This window comes from Myotis davidii, unplaced genomic scaffold, assembly GCF_000327345.1.
Source record: "Myotis davidii unplaced genomic scaffold, ASM32734v1 scaffold327, whole genome shotgun sequence".
In the NCBI taxonomy this organism is placed as follows: Eukaryota; Metazoa; Chordata; class Mammalia; order Chiroptera; family Vespertilionidae; genus Myotis; species Myotis davidii.
In genome coordinates, this window is record NW_006298628.1 from 4,137,534 (window position 1) to 4,161,592 (window position 24,059).

At 37.1% G+C, this 24,059-nt stretch overlaps 1 protein-coding gene across 1 annotated transcript; it reads right to left on the bottom strand.

Moving 5' to 3' along the window:
* Window positions 1–1,882: 1,882 nt before the first annotated feature.
* FBXO47 (F-box protein 47) lies at window positions 1,883–23,817 on the bottom strand. The gene is made up of 11 exons (XM_006774292.2): window positions 22,354–23,817; window positions 19,849–20,055; window positions 19,296–19,466; window positions 16,314–16,390; window positions 14,930–15,007; window positions 12,259–12,367; window positions 11,094–11,270; window positions 9,997–10,143; window positions 8,965–9,107; window positions 4,580–4,739; window positions 1,883–3,702 (listed from the first exon to the last, which is right to left on the bottom strand). Exons 2-11 carry the CDS (start codon window positions 20,027–20,029, stop codon window positions 3,590–3,592), a joined length of 1,356 nt encoding a protein of 451 aa, XP_006774355.1. The 5' UTR covers window positions 20,030–20,055; window positions 22,354–23,817; the 3' UTR covers window positions 1,883–3,589.
* Between the last annotated feature and the right edge of the window lie 242 nt (window positions 23,818–24,059).

The following is a 24,059-nucleotide window of genomic DNA, read 5'->3' on the forward strand; positions in this document are numbered from 1 at the left end:
TTTATAGCAGCTTTGTGTTTTAATCTTTCACAATATCTATTGACATAAATATTTGTAATCATATAATTCAGTACTATTCACTTAAAGAGGTTAACTCAGATAACCGCACAAAGAGATTCATGTTTGTTTTTTGCTGACATAAGATGGTTCCTCCACTTGTACCTTCTGCTGGGCACATCACACTTGCACTAATTTCCAAAGGTGAATAATTATCATGGCAATAAAATCTTTGTTATTAACAAAACAACTGGAAGCATGAACTAAGTTATCAGAGGATGGGAAAGGTGTGAAATAGGTGCCTATTGTTCATGCTATGGAGAGCAGCCTTGAACTCTTAAATGCCTGAAAGGCTTCCCAGGTACAGTAATTTACTGCTGGGATTGTGAAAACAATAAAGTTGAGGAGTCAGAAGGGCATGAGAAAGAATTCTCCAAAAAAGTGTTAAGAATAGACGTTTTAGCCAGCCTGGTATGGCTCAGAGGTTGAGCATCGACCCAGGAACCAAGTTTGTCACCGGTCACATGCCTGGGTTGCTGGGCTTGATCCCCAGTGGGGTGCATGCAGGAGGCAGCTGGTTGATGATGTTCCTTGCTCATCTATGTTTCTATCTTTCTACCCCTCTCCCTTCTTCTCTCTCTCTCTCAAAACAAAATCAATAAAGACATATTAAAATAAATGAATAAATGTTTTATGGTTTCATAAGGTACAGAGTATTTATCACAAGAAATAAACTTTAAATTAGTGTCTAAGAAATGTGGCATCATTAGTTTGTTATTAGTACTATTATGGTGTCGTGTGTGTGTGTGTGTGTGTGTGTGTGTTTAGAAACAATAGTAAAGTTAAATGTAATGCTGTCATTGAGCTTTTTGGGCTTGCCTTCTAGTGGAAGTAAAAATCATCCTACAAATAGAAGTCAAAGAATTCTGAGGAAATCACTACCAAAAGGAAAAAAAGAGCTAGAAGCCCAGGTTAATCTTCTAATTCAGAAAAAGGTACAGGATAAATGAATGATTTGAATTGCTAGTATTGTTATGTTATTATAACTGTTCTAGAGTCAGCTAGAAGTGAACAATCTCCTAACATCTTTAGGCTATTCATTTTGCACATGCTCCTTTTTTGTGGCAATATGATTGCATATACCATCACTTAAACATCAATATTAATGATCATACATACATATGTGCTTTCACAATTTAGCCTCCCACTTCAAAATTTGATATCACACTTAATTCCTAATGACAAATATATTCAGCAAAAAACTGGATTGCTGTCCAGCTGGGCTCGGGCTTCATTCACTCTTTGGAAAGATAGCCACCATCTACCTTAATCATGTAGACTTACTGCAGCCTGGTTTCTCTGTTACAATAAAATTACTGTAGACCCAAAAAGTAAAAAAACAAAACAAAACACAATAAAAAAAAACTGGATTGAATTGAGGAAACTGCAAATTTTGTCTCAAAAGTTATTTTTATCTATTGATAACTGAAGAATTTTTCTACCTACTTTTTATTGGTAGCAAGATGATATCATTTATCTACTGTACCCAAAGAATGAATCAGATTTTTTATGCCCCAAATTTCTGGGGACGGTGAGATAATGATTTCACAATTATTGAGAATAATGCAATAATGTGTTTTTCAAATTTTACAGCAGCAGTCATGTCAAGTGTGTGATGAGATTCAAAATCCAGGTCAAAATCTTTTATATTAAGCCATTCTTCTTTTGTAAACTTCTAAAAATAACTGCTGTAGAGACTTAGGTAATTTAAGGAACACAAGGAAACTTCACAATGCGAAATTGCTTCTCTAAGAGAATGAAACTTAACATCTATGTAGTAAACTATTTAAAATATTCACTACTTATATTAAAATTTTTACTTTCTTTCCTTCATTTTTCTTCTCCCCCGCCCCCACAAATAATCTAATGGAGTATATTCTCAACTTGGAATTACTAATATTTTGATAAATAAATGGGTTAGGTTTTCCAAAGCATGTAAGAGAAAAAGAGTGAGAGAGAAACAAAAAGCTAATTAAAATGTTTTGTACTCTGGTATCTGCCAACTTTTAATCTTCATAATTTAGTGGTGAACTGGAAGGAAGAAAACGAAATTAGAGGAAGAAAATGAAAATAGGATAAAAGCAAGGACTTGTTTCTTTGCATAAATATGTAAATGCTAAACTCTGGAGAAATAATTCCTGCAACCGATGGAATTGCAGTCGAACAATCCATCAAAGAAAGGCAGTTAGTTTCTGACCATCCGTAAAAGAAGGTTAAGTGCTTATGCTACTGAAATATAGTAAAATCTTGTTATCAAAATTTGTATTTTCTCCACAAATTTCACTCTTCCTCAATCTTATTAAATCTCTTATTGAACCCCACTTGCCAAATACCTGAGAATTTTCCACAATTTCTATTCTACTTCTGCAGGTAATTTCTATATCGTCTAGTTATTTCTCCCCTTTATCAGCTCAAGAGGTGAGTTGAATCAAGGGCTTAGAAAAGGAAAGCCAGTGTCTGAAAAGTCGAGTGGGAAAAGTTGTGTGTTCAACAGAAGTAAAATGATCAAACCCAAGGAGAAGAAAATGGAAAATCCAGGAGAGTTCCAGCATTATTTCAGCCGCAGTAGGCGCTATTGTTTTCTACTTTAATAGTAAAAGTGATGCTAGTCAGACTGAAATAGTCCTGGAGCTTCTTAGGATTCATTTACTTGAGTGAAGAAAAACCCCGCTCCTGGGCTGCTTTAACATCCATGCTTCCAGTTTCTTCAAGTTCTACTTTTCAAGATAGGGAGAAAAGCTTTAGGAAGAAGCGCAAATTATTTGTGCGTATTGTGCTGGCATCAGAATAGGTACTTTTCTTTCATTTTATATTTTCCCTTATTTGCAACATTTTACTCTAATCCCCAGGAAATAAAATATGATTTGTATTAAAACTCTATATACCCCTCTCTCTTTATAGACTTTTTGTATGATTTGTCTTAAAGAAACAGATATATTTGTGTATATGTACATATATACATATTTATGGATATGTATATACATAGACACACATACTTCCTTTGGTTTTTGATCTGTTAGTTCATACAAAACATGAACAAAATATAATGTTCTTTGTAACTATATGCCAACAAGGTGGTTTAAAATGTGATTTATATCTGCACATTCCAAAACATCATATTGCAAACCTTCACAAAACATTCTAGGCTACGTCTACACAGTCTAAGCACAGTGAACAGATACATACAGAAGTGGGGTCTGCTCAACTATAACACAAAATTTTCTCTTGCTTCAAAGACCCACACATACAGGCTGGCTGGCCCAGACTCTTGGAGACTAAATTTTGGTGTGAGGTTTATAAATTTTGGAGAGGCACAACTTGTTTTCCAGAGAAATCTCAATATATTCTTGGGTTTGCCTAAAATTTTTATATTAATAATGATATAAGCAGTTGCACCTAAAATTCTGTGCAACTTTAGAATTACTCGGATGAAAAAAAGTTCTTTGGGTGCTATTTTTTGATTGTGGAAAGTAGCATTCTTCTCATTGTTAGTTCAGTGAGGTAGTCTCTAAATGCACAGCTTTCTGAGTATTTAGGTAGAGATAGAATTGATGGTCAAATACAGGACCTCCTTATGGAAGTTAGCTTGAGCATGCACAAGATGGAACAAATTCAAAAAGATTCTGTCCTCTTCATCTCGGTCTCCTATATGCCATACACAGGAATGGACAGGGGGGTGGGTGGGGGGAAAGACAGTTAAGTTTTAAAATATATGAGCTATTTAAAACATAAGATGTCCCAATTTTTTCTAGCAATATGTAACAGAAGACTAGTTATTGATCTTTATTTAATCAGATGTTAACCATTGAGATCATGGAATTCTGTAACAGCACTGAATTAGAAGTCAGAAGAAAAGGATGCTGGTCCATGTTACTTTTAACTTTATGTCCGAGGGTAAGTCAGATATTCTCTAAGCTTTAGTTTTTTCATCTGTAAAATAGAGTTAATTATCATGTTGGCTACCTAATAAAACTGTAAAAAATATACATTAAAACTATATAAATACAGATATTATGATGAGTATGATAGTTGATTAGTGAGCAAGTTAAAATTTTTTGTTGTGTAGAATAGAAATTGGATCCTTTCAGAGCAGACTCTTTGACTTTGTTTTCCATTAAAACTAATATCAGATTTAAAAAGTGACAAAACCAGAAACTAAATATATCTCATGGAAAAACAAACAAAATTATCTACTTCTATTCTTGGTTTAGAACAGCGGTTCTCAACCTGAGGGTCGCGAGCCCTTTGGCAGTCGAAGGACTCTTTCACAGGGGTCGCCTAAGACCATCCTGCATATCAGATATTTACATTATGATTCATAACCGTAGCAACATTACAGTTATGAAGTAGCAATGAAAATAATTTTATGGTTGGGTCACAACACGAGGAACTGTATTTAAAGGGCCAGAAGGTTGAGAACCACTGGTTTAGAAATAAAAGTCTATACAGAATTATCCCTGTCTCAAGTGGAGACTAGAATGCATTTTATTCACACCTGTGCACCATCTACATGCATACTCACCAGACATAATTGACTGCAGCATTTCCATTATAATACATGCAAATGCATTTGCCACATTCTGCAGGAAGTTGTTTTTTTCAACTGAGGTACTAAAGACTTTACAGACTTTTTGCATCATTTTAACTGCCCAGTCCATGCAGTATAGTTCTTTCTCGCACACCTGATTTAGACATACAAAGCATTATGGAATATCTTCATTTAAAGAAAGCTATACATGCCCTAACCGGTTTGGCTCAGTGGATAGAGCAGGGGTGGGCAAACTTTTTGACTCGAGGGCCACAATGGGTTCTTAAACTGGACCGGAGGGCCGGAACAAAAGCATGGATGGAGTGTTTGTGTGAACTAATATAAATTCAAAGTAAACATCATTCCATAAAAGGGTACGGTCTTTTCTTTTTTTTTTTTTTTTAGTTTTATTCATTTCAAACGGGCCGGATCCGGCCCGCAGGCCGTAGTTTGCCCACGGCTGGGATAGAGCCTCGGCCTGCGAACTGAAAGGCCCCAGGTTCGAGTCCGGTCAAGGGCATGTACCTTGGTTGCAGGCATATCCCCAGTGGGGGGTGTGCAGGAGGCAGCTGATCGATGTTTCTCTCTCATTGATGTTTCTGACTCTCTATATCTCTCCATAAAAAATCAATAAAATATATTTTAAAAAAATCTAAAAAAAATAAAGCTATACAATTTGAAAATTGTATTAACTATGATGGTTTATGATTTTATATAATTTATTACACATGGTATTATATTGAGTCTATAGGTGAGAAATGTTTCTATATCTAACATTCCTTTGCTTTCAAATAAAAACTCTGGTTCAAGATTATCATAGAATATATTTAAAATTATATATATATATACACACACACACATAGAGAGAGAGAGAGAGAGAGAGAGAGAGTTAGTCCTCATCCAAGGATATTTTTCCATTGATTTTTAGGGAGACTGGAAGAGAGACAGAAACATCGGTGTGAGAGGAACACATTAATTGGTTGCCTCCTGCACGCCTGATCAGGGCCTGGGCCAGGGAGAAGCCTGCAACAAAGGTACGTGGCCTTGACCAGAATCAGACCCAGGACCCTTTGGTCCACAGGCCAACGTCCATCCACTGAGCCAAACTGGCTAGGGCAATTTACTTTTCAATTACAGTTTACATTTAATATTATTTGGTATTAGTTTCATATGTACAGCATAGTAGTTAGAAAATCATGTACTCACTGGTCTCATACATAGTTATATTATTAATAGACTATACGCTCTATGTTGTAGTCTACATATCTGTGACTATTCTGTAACTACCGATTTGTACTTCTTTTTTTTTTTTAATATATTTTATTGATTTTTTACAGAGAGGAAGGGAGAGAGATGGAGAGTTGGAAACATTGATGAGAGAGAAACATCGATCAGCTGCCTCCTGCACATCTCCTCCTGGGGATGTGCCCACAACCCAGGTACATGCCCCCAACCGGAATCGAACCTGGGACCCGTCAGTCCGCAGGCCGACGCTCTATCCACTGAGCCAAACCGGTTTTGGCCGATTTGTACTTCTTAATCCCTTCAATCATTTTTACACAGACCAACTGTCAGTCTGTTCTCTGTATCTTTTTTTTTTAATTTTTATTTATTTATTTATTAAATATATTTTTATTGATTTTTTACAGAGAGGAAAGGAGAGAGATAGAGAGTTAGAAACATCAATCAGCTGCCTCCTGCACACCCCCCACTGGGGATGTGCCCGCAACCAAGGTACATGCCCTTGACCAGAATCGAACCTGGCACCTTTCAGTCCGCAGGCCCACACTCTATCCACTGAGCCAAACCAGTCCCGGCTGTTCTCTGTATCTTATCATAGAATATTATTAACGTAAGAACTAATATTAAAAACAATTATTATTTTTATGGAAAGTAAGACTTCTGCCCATTCACTCATGCAATAGATATTGATTGAGCACATGCTAAGAGGTGGAAATACTATGATAAGCCATAAAGACAGGGCTTCTATTTTGAAGGAGTCTAATCAGGGTGACAGACAAACAAGAAATTTCAATAGGCAAGAGAACTCTATAGTATTATCAACTTTCCATCTTGAAAGTTATAGGAACTATTTATCTCTCTATTGTTTAAAAGATAAATATTTAAAGAAAAGACTACATGTTAATAGTTAAAACTGAAAAGAAAAAGGTTTACTTACTAACATTCTAAATGGCCATATTAACACATAGACAAATAATATACAACATGGAAATAAACTTTATAGTAGTGTCACTAAATAATATTAATCTGACAGGAAAGATGTATTGCCTACTTATGTATAAGGAATGGTACAAAGCACTATGAAAAGCACGTGACATAGTCCTGGATTTCAAAGAACTTGCAATCTGTTTTGGGAGATAACTTACCACTCACATAAAAAGGCTTAAGAACACTAGGTAAATGAAGATAAAGAGAAGACAAATCCGAGGCAATAAGGGAAAATTAATGATCAGAGTTGAGATGGTAATCAGGAAAGGCTTTCTGGAGAAGGCTTCTTCACCCAGTGACTTCCTGTCCATTCTGTTTGCTATGGTGCTGTCAAAGTGACCTTTTAAAAACTTGAAACTGATCACATCACTCTCCTTCCTAAAACTTTTCAGCAGCTCGCTGTTAGAGGATGTGTTCAAGCTCCACAGAAAGTCTACCAGGCCCTTCGTTACCTCGCCTCTCCCTTTCTGTCTAATCACGCTTCCTCCTCTTCCTCTTCTTTACATTTCACCCTTCAGAAATACTACTGAGCTATCACAGTCCTGTGACTATAGCCATGCAATTCTCTTTCTCTTCCCCTCTCTTTTGGAGAGAATCTGTTTCATTATTAAAATAAATATTTGTATTGAAATTACAGTAAATTTAGTAGTTTTATTCACATTTTAAAAAGAGCCACAGAGGTTTCATACATGTTTTAAGCAGTTAGTTGGTAATGACCCTGTCTCCATTTCCTAGGAAATGAATTATATTCAATTATTCCTCACAACAGCCAACTTGAGATTACTCCATTGCTTTTGAAGCACTGGTTGAGCTGGAATCTGCGATGGTACTAAATAAGTGATTTGCCCTCTCTATCTGCCTGTGAACTTCTCTTCATTTTATAAAATAAATTTGGCTTGAGAAAGCCCTCACTATGCTCTACTTTCATCCATATCGGCTCCTCTTTGCTACCTCTGACTGTATCTTTCTGCATATATGGTTTTGCACTTATCTCACTGAATTTATTTACATATGCCTTAATATCACTTAAAACACTAAAAGCAGCTTTCTGTCAGAAAACTGTTTTATGAATTTCCATAGTCCTAGAATCTCACATGATGTATGGTCTATAGTAAAAACTCAATTTTTGTTAAACGAATATTAAATATATTTTTAAATGTTTTGTTTTGAAAAACATTTTAACTATAGAAAGTAGAGAGAATAGTATAATGAACCCCGTGTATCCACTTTCCAGCTTGCCAATCTTGTTTCACCTTTACCTTCATTCACTACCACATCCTCTCCCTGCTGCCCATTGATTATTCTGAAGCAAATCAAATAGAGTACTTTATTTTTTTATTTTTATTTAATTTTATTGATTTCAGAGAGGAAGGGAGAGGGAGAAGGAGAGAGAGACATCAATGATGAGAGAGAATCATGGATCGGCTGCCTCCTGCACGCCAACCACCGGGGATCGAGCCACAACCCAGGCATGTGCCCTGACCAGGAACTGAAGCCAGGACCCTTCAGTCCGCAAGCCAATGCTCTATCCCCTGAACCACATCGGCCAGGGCAAATACTTTTTTTTTAATAGAATTTTTGAAAAAAGAATATAACTTTCAGAGCTGTATGATGACAATCTAGACATAAAGTGGGGAGAGGTTAATACAAAGAGTAATTTCAAATATGATAGTTTATTACTATTTATTTATTTTTTGTTAATCCTCACCCAAGGATATTTTTCCATTGATTTTTTTTTCTTAGAGAGAGTGGAAAGGAGGGAGGGAGAAGAGGGAGGAAGAGAGATGAGAGAGAGAGAGAGAGAGAGAGAGAGAGAATGATCTATATGAGAGAGATACATCGATCCGATCGGTTGCCTCTAGCCCTCGCCTCGACTGGGGCCTGGGATCAACCTGCAATTCAGGTACTTGCCCTTGATGGGGGGAATGGAACCTGAGACCCCTTGGTACATGGGACGATGCTCTACCACTGAGCCACACTGGCCAGGGCTATCACATATATTTTACAATTTTATAAGTATATAAGATATATACTTATATACTTATTCTTTCGAAATATTTTGTACATATTTCAGTTCCTTCAGGGCAGCTTCCTGGCAGATCAACTATAATGTTAAACAACTGGTTAGAGAAAACTTATTTTTTACTTACCAAAGCCAAAAAGACTATCAGTCTTGCCAGTTCAGCGGTCCGTCCATTCACAGCTTTACTAGCCATGAAAGTGAAACAGATGTCGTTCCCACTTAGGATTAGGAGACGTGCATTATTTTCTAGAAGCCACTCACGAGGAACCACTTTCATTAGAGGAAGAACAGTTACTTAATGAGAAATTGCACAATAGCTATAGTAAACATCATTAATTACATGCAATATTACATCACTTCATTGGAAATATGATTATTGCCAAGGGAAAAGCTCAGAAAAAAATGCTTTAGTTTTTTAATTACAGCATTTAACTGGAGACAGAGATTACTGCCATGTCATGGCAGCTCTTATACATGTACTAGTAATACAGTCAAAGCATTTTTCCTACAGATAGATCAACAAGCAAGGTGGTCTAATCCTGTGAAAGGAAAGAAATCTTGAAAACTTCAGAATCTAAAGAATTTTGCATAAATGGAAAAAATTGTTTCACCTCTACCATACCATTAAGAGAGAGTTTCTTCTTATACAACCAAGGAAGGTGTTTTTGAGAACTTGCAAAATGGGATTAATTAAATTATGAAGCTTTCAAATAATAATGGTAATAAAAATATACCTATAACATTCACAATTAAAGAAAAGTAAGTTGATTATATCCAGTCTCTTCAAACAATGCCTAATTCTTTAAATATTTTAAAGCATTTAATGGTAGGCAAGTCATTTGTTACCTGTAGAATTACTATTTTAATTTTTTAAAAATATATATTTTATTGACTTTTACAGAGAGGAAGGGAGAGGGATAGAGAGTTAGAAACATTGATGAGAGAGAAACATCTATCAGCTGCCTCCTACACACTCCCCACCGGGGATGTGCCCGCAACCAAGGTACATGCTCTTGACCAGAATCAAACCTGGGACCCTTGAGTCCGCAGGCCGATGCTCTATTTGCTGAGCCAAACCGGTCAGGGCTACTATTATAATTTTATAACTGTATTCTAATAATAAACTATGTTACTCTGTGTGATAAATATGTTATTTTACCTGATAGTTCATCTATAAGACTGATAACATCATCTGCTGTCCACTCTTTGACGCCTGTGTCATATAGTAATTTAATGGCATCAGCCAGACCTTTCAGACTAGATTCATCTGTAGATTCTTCTATCATTTTCTGCCAAACCACTTGTCCTGAATGATAATTGAAACAAAAATTAGGTTATGACAGAATAGTTGACTTTGTGATAAAGACTTCATGGATTATTTAAAAAGCAAATTGGATTGCATAATGGAATTCATTACTTATATGTGCTACTTTCATAATGAAAGTCAATTCTGATAACAGTATAAATTTGAATGTCTCTGACTGATGTGATGAAGCACAGCCATAATAGCTAAATGAAGTAAAGAAAAGGTAGTTTCACCAAGCAGAATAGCACTTTTAGTTAAAAGATAATGCTACTCTGGTAACAAAAATTGGAATAAACAATTAATGTAATTTTACTGGAATAAAATAAAATCTGAAAAAGAGAACATGCTATATTTGAGGATCTCCCAAACACCTATATCAAAACAGAGTAATCCAGTTGATTTTTTATTATTCACCTATGACCAATTCTCTTTGTGAATTATGCACCAAAATTTAATTATAGATTGGCTTCTTGCTGCTATTCAACATAATTTAAACTAGTTACCTCCTGATATAAGGCAATGTGAACTAAAGAACTGCATGCTAATTTTAATATTAATCTAAATTTAATTAGAAAGACAAAAAAATTTTAAAAAATTATATGCACCCAAAATTAAGTAAAACATCAATATCAATATACTACTTTGATTTACTGGCACTTGGTCCCCTCCAGCAGCAAACATAATCTTGAATTAAGATAATGTTTAAAAATGAAAAGCAGCTATTTCCTATCCAGAGATGATAGGAAAATATTTGGTAGTGGCTTGCAGGGAACAATTTCCATCTTGAAGCTTAAGTTACGTACAAGTTAATGTAGTATAAACTCATGAAATCATGAAACATTTTAGTCATTAAGAATGATGAAACTGAGCGGGTACAAAAATATATGCTTCCTAAAGTAAAGGTAATGAACCAGTTTTATAATATATATTGCTAAAAAATAGATGCTCACCATCTTGAGGAGATATTGGTCCAAAGATGATATATAGTAATCTTGCCTGATTCACCATTGGCCATGGTTTTAATATACGTGTCAACCAAAAAGCAGAATCACTTCTATGTTTCCAATGATCAAACAGGACATTCCTACAGAACAGTCTGATCCTTAACTCTAGTTTTCGGGAATTTCCTATGAACACAAAAGGCTTGTAAACCATTTTTCCTAGAGAGGTTGATGTGCATAATAAATAAGTCAAATTTATTATTATACAATTGTTAATATACTAAAAGCATTAATTCACTTTCCTCTGTAAAATTTTTAGATTAAGGGATTGTTTTTTGTTTTTTAAATATATTTTATTGATTTTTTACAGAGAGGAAGGGAGAGGGACAGAGAGCTAGAAACATTGATGAGAGAAACATCAATCAGCTGCCTCCTGCACACCCCCTGCTGGGGATGTGCCCACAACCAAGGTGCATGCCCTTGACCGGAATTGAACCTGGGACCCTTCAGTCCTCAGGCTGACACTCCATCCACTGAGCCAAACCAGTCAGGGCTAAGGGATTGTTTTAAAAAAGCTTTATTGAGATATGATTTACATAGCATACAATTTGCCCATTTAAAGTGTACAATTCAATGGTTTTTAGTATATTCCCAGATATGTGCAGCTATCATCAAGTGAATTTTATTTTATTTTATTTTTTTTAAATATAAGGTTTCGGCATCAAGTGAATTTTAGAATATTTGAGCATCTCAAAAAAGAAATTCTGCTCTTTTAGTTACCACTCCCAGCCCTAAGCAACCAATAATTTATTATTTGTCTCTATAAATTTTCCTCTTCTTGGATTTCATATGAATGAAGTCATACAGTATGTGGTCTTTTGTGACGAGATCCTTTCACTTAGCATAATGATTTGAAGGTTCATTCATATTATGGCATGTAGCCAGCTTAAGTAATAAAATATTATTAGTACAGTTGAAGCCCTCTGACTACTTCTCTTTCTCTACTCACATGCCACTTGAGCCTCACTATCCAATTCAGTGTTTATCATTCTCTTATATTTCTTTGTTGTTTTACTATTAACAGACACCACAATTTATTTTTAAATATCCTTTTGAACTGTGCTTTTTTTCTATTTTAACTTCTATATGTTATTTCTGAATTTTGGTTCTTTACCTGGTTTGCTGAAGACAATGGTCTGCATTTTGCGGGAGAGATCAGTCAGTTCACATAAAAAGTTAAAAACACGATGGCACTCAAGTTCATCCCAACCTGCTGTTAAGGTCTGAGGATAATAAAATAAATGAAACATTGCAGATGTTTAGACCTCACATCAAAACATAAGTCACTATTGCCTTATGAGCACATAACTGTCATAGCACGTGATCCAGGTGAGTTGTAATTTTTATCCACTATGGAACTATTGACATTAATAAGATATTTTACATAAAATATAGGAATGTTCCAAATCCAGTTTCTTTTTTTAAAAAAATATATTTTATTGATTTTTTTACAGAGAGGAAGGGAGAGAGATAGAGAGTCAGAAACATCGATGAGAGAGAAACATCGATCAGCTGCCTCCTGCACACCTCCCACTGGGGATGTGCCCGCAACCCAGGTACATGCCCCTGACCGGAATCGAACCTGGGACCTCTCAGTCCGCAGACCGACGCTCTATCCACTGAGCCAAACCGGTTTCGGCAATCCAGTTTCTTTTTCATTGTAAAGGGAGTATGTTTTCAGAGAACTTCTAAATGATACTGAATCTTGAACTCTGACAGTATGAGGAAAATAACAAAGGCCCAAACCCTCAAACACAGCTTTAGACATCTGACTCATAAGCATACTGTGGCTTAGTTTTAGACTACAGTAGAACCCCTTTAACCCCCTCTAGCTATCATTATGATATTGCTTACAAAGGATAATGATTTCATTTTAATGTGACAATTATGAGCATTAATGACATTTGGATGTGAACAAGCAAAAAAATTTTCTTAGAGCAAAATTTAATAATTATTTTTGAGCAAATCCAAATGTATAAACATCTATGGAAAGGAAATTCAAATGGTATATCACTATACAGTTGACCCTTGAACAACACAGGCTTATAATGCGCAGGTCCTTTATGCAGATTTTTTTCAGCAAATACCTGTAGTGTTTTCAATGGAGAGCTGACTGAATGCATTGATCTATGTCATTTTATATAGGGGACTTGAGCATCCATGGCTTTTGATATCTGTGTGGAGTCCTGGAACCAATCCCCCTAGAATGCCAAGAGACAACTTACATTTTGGGGGAGTCAAAAGTTGTACACAGATTTTCAACTGTGTGTAGGTTGGTGCCCCTAATGCCCGTGTTGTTCCAGGGTCAACTGTAATTAGATTTTGAAGATTTCTTAAAATAGTTGACCTGGATTTCAGCAGTGTATAAATTAATCTATTATCTCTGGAAGGACATACAAGGAACTGCTAACATTGGTTAATTCTACTGAAGGGCACTCAGTGGACAAGGGACAGGTCTTGGAGGGAGACTTACTTTTCACTTTACACCTTTTTTATTTTATATAAATACACGTGCTTACATTACCTGCCCTCTAAAAGAAGAAAGAAAGAAAGGAAAGAAATCTATCTTGAAAGAAGGCCGGTAGAAGGGCCTACCCTGGGATCAGAAGGTGGCTATCAGGCTGGGACATAAGCAAGATGGTTGTAAGACTGTTGTAAACCTCATAAGGTTGTTGTAAGTTTTAAAAGTTAGTACATATAAATTGCTTAGAATCGTATAATATATTATCAATATTGAATAACATTACATTGTTATTATCTTCTTTGTTTATAATAAAAGTTTAATTAAGCCCGGGGAGTGTGGCTCAAGCAGTTGAGTGTCGACAAAATATTCTTAAAATCATACAACTGATTTTTTTCTTTTTTTCTAGCTCTACTGAGATATTACTGACATGTAAATTAAAGACATACAAGGTAGTAATTTTATATATGTTCATATTGCAAAATGGTTACCACATGGGGTTAGTTACATCTATCACCTTAGTTACAATTTTTTCATACAGTTTATTTCTAAAATCACATCTCAAATAACTAGCCCAAGACTTAAAACTCATTACATACACATACACACACACCTCACCTCACACTATTTCTAGTCTTTACAACAGTGGCTAGAAATGTTGAGAACATTGGTATAGAGCAGGTAAATGTTAAACATTTCTTACCAGTGAGAAACCCAAGAAGAAAATTTGAGGTGGCAAACATTACTAGACTAACACATCAAATTTTTACAATTTTATTTTGTTCTTTTTAACATTTTTAGAAATATACTTTTATTAATTTCAGAGAAGAAGAGAGAGGGGAGAGAGAAACATCAATGATGAAAGAGAATCATTGGTCGGATGCCTACTGGGGATCCCTTGACTGGAATCAAACCAGGGACCCTTCAGTCCACAGGCTGATGCTCTCTATCCACTGAGCCAAACCAGCTGGGGCTATTTTGTTCTTTTTTTAGATTATTATTACCTTTACTTTCCCATGGAACAATGGATTACATGCTCTACTTGTCAACAATTCAAAAACATTTTCTTTCATTAAAAAAAACGTACCGCCCTAGCCAGTATAGCTCAGTGGACAGAGCATCGGCCTGTGGACTCAAGGGTCCCAGGTTCAATTCCAGTCAAGGGCATGTACCTTGGTTGCAGGCACATCCCCAGTGGGGAGTGTGCAGGAGGCAGCTGATAGATGTTTCTCTCTCATCAATGTTTCTAACTCTCATTCCCTCTCCCTTCCTCTCTGTAAAAAATCAATAAAATATATATTTTTAAAAAATAATAAAAAAGTACCTGTAAAAGCATGCCATAACATGATAATCCTGAACACTGCATAGGAGCTGCACAGCCATTGAATTTAAAACAGGGAACCTGTAAAGAGAACAACTATTCATTCCTTCTTTTCAGTGGAACTGTACAATGATTTGACGTTTGACATTCAAATTCAGTGGAAATGTAAACATTTTTTCAGTATTAACTGAAAATAATGTTAATAACATTAAATAACATTGATTAGCATTGTTATATAGGTGGGGATTATGAAAGAAATATAAAGCAAAGGCTGCCTTCAAGGAGCTCACAATTTATTTAGGAGAATAAGATATACACATGTGAAGTTACTTTGATGATTTAAGGTTAGAATATGTATAAATGGCAAAATGACCAAAAAAGTACATCAGTTATTATGAAACAAGGAAATGATAATTTGGGAATGATCAAAAAAGCTTATGAAGGATGTGAAACAAGCAATGTCTAAAGTAGGATTCAGACATAACAAATGGAAAAGATTGGTGAGGGAAACAATAAGTGCAAAACTGTATAGAGGTAGGAATAAAAAAACTTTATTTGGGAATAAAAATATGATCAACTTAACTAGACTCAAAGTAATAGGAAGTACAGTTGCATGTCAGGGAGAACCTTAAATACCAACTATGGACTTTGGACCTTATCTTGCTAAAATTGAGTAGCCACTGAAAGATTTTTAAGCAAGAAAGTTAACTTGATGAAAGTGATGCTTTAGGAAGAATAACCTTGATTCACTGTCTTGGGGACTGAAGAAGTGGAAGGCAGAAAGGTCATCTGGGAAGCTGCTATAATAATATAGACCTGAATTCAATGCAAATATTGACATGAAAAAAGCTAGTGCATGAGAAATAGTTTGCATACTACTGAGTATAGAACTGAACCATCAGTATTTGTATGTATGTTTGGGTTTGAATAGTAAAACTCACTTTCTTACATAGAGATTATGATATATTGATATACATTTCCAAGTCATATATTATCATAAAAGGGTTATTTTATATATTAAAATACTTTCCTATGTTTTTTGTATATTTTAACATTCAGAAATTACTTCATTTTAATAAAATATCTAAATCACCAGTTTAAAACATCCTCATGATCCTCATGTGGCATAAAAATACTTCTATACTCTGATAAACCTAATAACCTTAAGTGATGTATTTAGTTATATAAAAATTTTTTACAGTAAGTAAAAGATTACTATACTACATTTTGGTGTTTTATAATCTTTGAGTGCTTGGTAAAGTATTAGATTATCATCAATTAATTTTTTAGTACCAATTCATGAAGTTTTACTAATAGAACTTAAATGAGTATAAGACAATCTTACTGGAAATCAAGATTGCGAACTAATTCAGAAGTATAATCTTACTTCTGCGAGTATCTTGTGAATGTACTTTAGTCTTTCTTTTGTGGGTAGCAACAATGTACATCTTTTAAACAGTAAACCTGAGAAAGTAAAACAAACACATGTAAAAACAGTGACAATTAAAAATATCTATAAAGTGCAATCAATTAAAATATATCTATAAAGCACTGCGTAATGTTTCCTGAAAGTTAAGTATAGTATACCACAGTGAACTGTGAGCTGATAGATTTTTTTAAAGAGGAATTTTGGGAGGAAGGGTATAACATTTATATGTTGAATACCAAGTGACTCTGATGTCTACCTAAGAGGCACTGATATAAAATATTATAAAATATTATGAAATTGATACTATAGGACAGATATGGAAATGTTTAAAATTATTTAGGTTTTAAAAGATACAAGACAAAAAATACACTAGGAAACTTTATATTGTCTTTATTCCATAGAAAACATATTCCAATATCTCTTGAAATCAGCCTCATGTCCACAAAGGAAAATGTTTTGAATTGCAAAACATGGGAAAATGGGAAGAGATTTTGTATTCCTTTTGGGAAAAAAAATTAAAGTCATAAGTCCTTGAAATTTCAGAGGTTTGAAGTCATTTTTGCTCACAGAAAATATCCAGTTTGGATGAAATATCTATTTCTTCCTTCAAAGATATCCTTTTATGGTGTTTGCATGTTAAGAATGTATAGAATTTTGTGTTCAGATATTTAAAAATGAAAAAAAGCTCTTCAATTTCCCAGAGAGGTCTGTTACTTCAACTACAGTGACAGGAAGTGACTGATTTGTTGCCTCGAACTTTAAGTGGTCTGTTTTCCTAAAATGGCAATACATTGTTAACATTCCTATGAGGGCAAAATCCTCAAATTAAAAATAAGATATATGGAAGGAAAATATATGCCTGAATATCATGGCTCTATTCAGTTTTTATTTTCTCTGCATTTACTTTTTTTAGCATAATATAATTACTACTTCATATAATTCTGTAGACTATATGAGAATCTAATTTATTTTTAGAAGTTGCTATGTTTGGATAACACATGACCAGAATTGACTTTTAAACATAAACCCTCCCTATTTTTGTACATAAAAAGACATTTTCAGTGTTTGGTTTTTAGGCTGAGTTCTTTTCCTTTCATGTTTTGGCATTCAGTCCCATGGTATATCATAGCTAGGGAATTGCAAGCTATAATTACTGTTGGTTGCCTTTTCTAATGTAAAACTCCTCTATTTTTAAGGGTTGCAATTCACCATATAAACCAATACAGGCTGACATTTTTTTTTTTTTTAACACAAGTGCTCTGCTATATCCTTTGGAGACCAACTTCTTTAATTTCTCCCCACTAAAATAGTCAGATGTAATGTTCTTTCCCCACTGGCCATCTGCTCTGTTTTGTATGAAGAAGCAAATTAAAATTTATAATATTCAAAGAGCAGGAATCTGAAAATGTTACATTAAAGTCTGAAAATAAGAACAGATCAGATAGGAATAGCAACATGAGAAAATGTAAGTACATCAAACATTTACCTAAAGAATCAGTCATAAGCCAGATATCTGCATCAAAATTAAAATAAGGTTACAATCATTACATGACTAAAACTGTTTTAAAAATGTAGCTATTAAGATCAATACACATTTGTGTTTTTTAAAAATATACTTTTATTGATTTCAAAGAGGAAGGGAGAGGGGAGAGAGAGAGAGAAACATCAATGATAAGAGCAAATCATTGATCAGCTGCCTCCTGCACATCCTCTACTGGGGATCCAGCCCACAGCCCACACATGTGCCCTTGACTGGAATCAAACCCAGGACCCTTCAGTCCGCAGGCAGACACTCTATCCATTGAGACAAACCAGCTAGGACACACATTTGTATTTTTAACTGACTTATCCATATAATTGTCTTAATGTTTTGTTTGTTTGTTTAAGCAATTGAGCCTTGGTCAGGGGAAAAAAACTTTTTCAGATCAAAATCAAGAATAAGCTCATTACCTAACCAAGTACCACTTTCTCTGCAACTAATGATGCTTGAAAAAAGGTATTTACAATAACAAGTAGCAAAAAGTAACTGCATATTCTGTTACAGACTTTATTAAGCCTAATCATAAAAGTTGAAGCCAATAACACTGTAATCAAATTATATACCTTTCATTTAGTCGTGTTAAATATATCTGTCAAATACAGTTTTATATATTTACACATCTATATAGTCTTATTTTATTACCTTAAAGCTAGGCATCCTTGGGCTACTAAAACATAATATTCATTAACTCACCTGTATACCTTTATTTAAATCTTAAGATCACGTTGATATTTGGTTTTATTGTCATGCTTTGGTTAATTATAAAGTGATTTCATCATTAAATTGTTGTCATTAATTAAGTAAAAATAGAATTTTATTTTAGCACTCTTAGGAAAAATAAAATCAATAAATGGAGTGAAAGACAAATGAATACAAATCAAGGCAAAAAAGATTATGTAAATTTCCTTTGGTAATATTCATTTAATCATAACATAATGACTTATTAGTAAACTGTACAACGCTTAAAAAAAGCCAGTTTCTGATAAAAGAATAAGTGATCTTCCACAATAAAGTGTTTACATTTCTTTTCTATTTTAAGGACCAGATTATGGTTGAAAGGGAAAAGAGGTATAAAGATAAACTCAGTAGATCCACAGGAAATAAAATACAATATACATCAATTTCCTAAACTGGTAAGCCTAGAAAAAAAGCATAGGTGACATTGTATCCACATGAAATCACAAGGGCTGACACTTTACATTAAAGGGCATTCTCTTGTCTTTAAAGATAAGTGTAAGAGACTGCTGTTAAGGGGAAGTCCTCACATTGAAGACAAAAGCATCATAGAAATCGGCACATATTAGGAAATATTTCATTTCCCATGAGTCTCACAGAAATGTATAATAAAATCCCATTAAGTATAGTTCTTTGCTTGTTACAATTCTTATTACACAAATTACCTAGAGATCTGTAGTGTTCCAATACAGCAGAGTCTTGTCTCTTGCCAGGCAGCTCAAGGCTATGAAAGTCCTGTAGTAAAAGTCTTTTGCTTCCTGATGAGGTTGAGATATAATTAATAATGTGCTGGCTGACTGTCTTGGACACCATGCTTAGCATGCTGACATCCTTCACTACCAAAGGAAAAATACATACATATATATGAACGGCTTAAAGACAAGAACGTCACTGTTAGGACAGTGTAATGATTGATGTTTGCTCATTAATAATGATACTAAATAATAGTAAAAATAAAGAGGAAAATCTTAAAATTGTTTAAATCCAGTGCTCAATAAATTAGGAAGATTTTGGGATGTAATAGTCAAGTTACCATGTCATTATAATGAGAAGCATGCTTAGAGAGTTTGAGAATTGTACTTTCTCATTGTATCTCTTACCTAACAATGTAAGCCTAGAAACTTTGGAAAATAATCTTACTGTGAACACCATTAATTCTAGCATGGCCAAAGATGACAAACTAGTTCTTGGGAAAAACAAAAATATAGTCCCCCTCACCTGATAAATATCTTAAGATTATTTGGAATATTTCCAATGGCAAGGTTCTAAAATTTCCAAGTGCTGATAAGGGCTGAGAATCTGAGTCCAGGGTGTTGGAAACATGGCTGGATCGACGACTACTACGTCTGTATTTCTGGTTGGGAATCAAAGTGAAACTGGTATTTACTCTAGATGCCATCCTTTTTCTTATCTTGTGAATTTATCCTGGTTAGAAAAAACAAAGTACAAGAAACAAAGAAGAAAGGAAATTATACTGATGAAGAACTGTTGTTGTTTTTAAATGAAGAGGTTGATATTTTGATGGGAAATAGTGGCCTCTCTATATATTTACAAAGCTTTTTAATATGGTGTCCAATTTATGGAGTTCCCACCAGTAGAGTCATTACGGTATGATATGAAATATTTAAAAATATTTCTCTTAGCAAAATATTCTAAAGAGTTTTAGTAGAAAACAAGAATGTATTTGGATGAAATCTAGTCTAATATGCAAACATTTTATTTTTTTATTTTTTAAAGTATATTTTACTGATTTTTTACAGAGAGGAAGGGCGAGGGACAGAGAGTTAGAAACATCGATCAGCTGCCTCCTGCAAACCCCCTACTGGGGATGTGCCCGCAACCAAGGTACATGCCCTTGATCGGATTCGAACCCGGGACCCTTCAGTCCCCAGGCCGACGCCCCATCCACTGAGCCAAACCAGTTAGAGCTAATATGCAAACATTTTAAAAAGACTTAACACAAAAGAAACCAATATAACAAATTCAACACATTCAATTTCTGTCAGTTACTATGTTGCTTTTATAACCTTTACATTAAAAAGTCAAAATATGGATGTAGCTTTAAATTTTTGCAGTAATGTTTTTTCTATTTCTTTAACACTGCGCACTGACATCTTTTGTCAAAAATAAACAAAGAGATAAAAAATAGAGACAAAGTTTAGAGCTTTTAAAGTTGTACTCGCTCTGCGAGACTCGGAAGGTGGCCTCGCCGCGAGCAGCGACATGCTGCGTAAATCTATAAATGAGCAGTGAAATGAAAGTCTTGTGACATTAACAAGACAAATCAATGAGTAACAATGTCCCCTCAATTTCCCCTCAGAATCAGTCACCAATCGGTCTCAGGAAGGGCCTACACCAACCTGATTTCAAAATGAACACTTCTTAGGGGGAACGAACAACCACCGATATTACTGGTACGAAATAATAATTAAAAAACAAACACACAACCGCTCATCACACACAGTGACACGGCCACGCGCGCTCCCGTTCGGAGAATCACGGTCTTTCTCAAATGGACGCGAAGCCTCAGCTCCGGGCCGGCCTGGTCTCCGAGGGACCCGCCCGGCACACTCTCTGGCCCAAGTGCACTTCCTCCCTTGGCCAGAAAACTGCCGAGGCCACATTGTTACTTCTGCCGCCTGGGAGGTGACAGACGGACCTCAGAGCAGTTACAGCTCCGCACCCGCGGCCGGGAAGCCCCGGGCCTCGCGCCGAGCAGAGACCCGCCCGGCCCCGGCCGCCATCGGGGCCGCGCATCGCCGGCACGCGCACACCACGCGGCGAGACAACACTGGAAAGATTCAGTCTGCTCCTGAAGGCGGTGGTGTGTATCACCCCAGAACCTCACGTATATATTTCTGTATAAAAAAAAGGGGGGGGATCACGCTTCATACTATTTTGTGCTCTTTTTAAAATTGTAATTAAAATGGTCATTTCTTCCCCTGCCCATCGATGCACTTCCACAGGGACCAGATCTGAGGGCTGCCTGTGACCCACCCAGGGGAAGAGTCAGTTCCTTCCCCCGAGGGGGGCGGTTCCCTCCCAGGGGGCATTTTAAAGCATTTTCGCTCATTATCCAGACAAGTCGGGCCCGGGGGTCGCTTCTCCGCGGGCCTTGGGAGGAGGGTGGGCCTGTGGGCGCCTCGGACTCACGATGTTGGGATAATAAACATCGCGCCTCCCGGGACATTCGGGGCTCGGCGGGGGGAAGCGCCGTGCCCGGGGCCTTCTGAAGCCAAAGCCTCTCCTCACCACCGGGTCTCCTCTCACTCAGCCCTGGACGGGGAAGACTTTTCTGAAAAAGCTACAAGGTGTCCCCTCAGATTGCTGCTGGGTTCCCCCGGCCCCTCCGGGGAGCGAGAGCCACACCCCGAAACGAGAGCAGCACCGGTTCCCGCGCCCTCGGCCCAGCCCGACTGTTTGCCGAAGGCTTGGAGCGCCCTCTCGGCGGAACTTTTTCCTCCGTTTCGGGAAAAGTCGTCCCACAGCGATTCGCCGGGCTTTCTATTTTGTTCGACCCTCAGAAAACCTCCTGAAGAGACGCACCCCGTCTCCCCGGGGACGAGCCCCGAACACCTCCAACGCGGCCAACTAGAGGCCACGCGAGAGAAACCGGCGGGCGGCCCACGGACCGCGCCGCACGGGTGCATCTCTCACCCCCTCAGTCCATCAGGAGAGGGAAACTACCTCAGGAAAAGACGGGGGAAACAAATCTCTTTTTACCACAGAATGTGACCGTTTTCCGGCTAAAGAATCACAGGAAGATGGGAGTTAGTCGTTGTGCCCCACCATCCTCAAATTTCTTAAAAGTTTTTTAAGAAAAATCTCCTCGAGGTTTTCCGGCCGGGAAGAGAGGTCCGGCTCGGGTCCGCTCCGGCGCTGCGGGCCAGCCTCCCAGGAGCCCTAGTAGCCTCGAGAAGACTATAGAATCCTCCCAGGAGCCCCAGCGGGAGGGAGGCCCCGCCCCTCATGAATATTAATAAGAGCGCCTCTCCTAGTGCCCTCCTCCATGTTGAATAATTAACGAGGATGAGGGCCCTGGCGCTGGAACCCGGAACCCGGAACCCGGAACCCGGAACCCGTAAAACAAGCCATTCCTGGCTCCCAGCGGAAGACAGGAAGGGGTGGAGCCGTTAGAATCCGGGGGGGGGCTGGGACAAAGGAAGTGCCCCAACCTGGGAAGCCATCCACCTGCCCTCAACCACTTCCTTCCCTTTCAAACTAGTTTTGAGTCCATTTTTTTATTTCCCTCAGCCCCACCCCAATAGGGTAAGTTACAGGAGCTTTCATCAGAACTTCTGCGGGGAAAAACCTCCAAACGTTCCTTTTGAAACCCATCTGGGGGCCTAGAATCAGAGGAAGAAGAGTGCCTCCAGCCTCCCAAGATGGAGTCCACGGCAAATCTTTCCGGCTTGGCCCTCCTCCCTCAAAGATGCAGTTCTCCTTCATTATTCACAAATTCAGCGGCTATTCATTGAGGCCTGCTCTGCGCCAGTCACTAGAGTAGGTCCTAAGGACACAACAGAGAACAAGACAAAGTTTCTCGCCTCCATGGAGCTTTTTAGTGTCATGGGAAGATAGAATAAACAGACAAAGTAAACTACAGATGGAGAGCAATGTTATAGAGGAAAGAAGGCGACAGAACAGGTGGTTGGGGGGGCACCTGTGCCTACTTTAGATGGACAGGTCAGGGGGGCCCCCCGTGAGGAGGTTACTAAGTTGGAAAGGAATAGGTGGGAAGGAGCCAGTCAGGATGAGTGTTGGTTGGCGGGAGGAGGGAACACGGGGAAAGGTTTTGGTGCAGCTTAGGAATTTGCAACGCTGGCTGGCTGAGTTTAGCGAAGTAGGAGAGTGGCATCATGGAGATCATGGAGACACAGGCACAGCTGGGCACATGCAGGACCTTAATGGCCTAAAAGAGGGTCATTTTAGAACCCCTGTCGGCCTCCTGTAGTCCTGTTTGGGAGGACCTACTCCACATTATATTCAACAAAATACCATGTACCCACATCCCTCATTAAAATAAAATATACAAATAACTACAGAAAGGTTGATTTGAAATTTAGGATTAGTTGACATATTGTTATATTATGTAGTCACACACATTTATTAATTTTGATGTTGTAGTTTTTTGGAGTCTGTTTCCCCTCCTCCACCCCCTCCTGTCTCAAATACTTGTTATAGGCCCTTGACAAGACCTCAGCCCCTAGGGCCAGCGGTTCTCAACCTGTGGGTCGTGACCATCGGAAAACACATATAGCATATCAGATATTTACATTACGATTCATAACAGTAGCAAAATTACAGTTATGAAGTAGCAACGAAAATAATTTTATGGTTGGGGGTCACCACAACATGAGGAACTGTATTAAAGGGTCGCGGCATTAGGAAGGTTGAGAACCACTGCGGGCCTAGGCAGTAGGCGATGA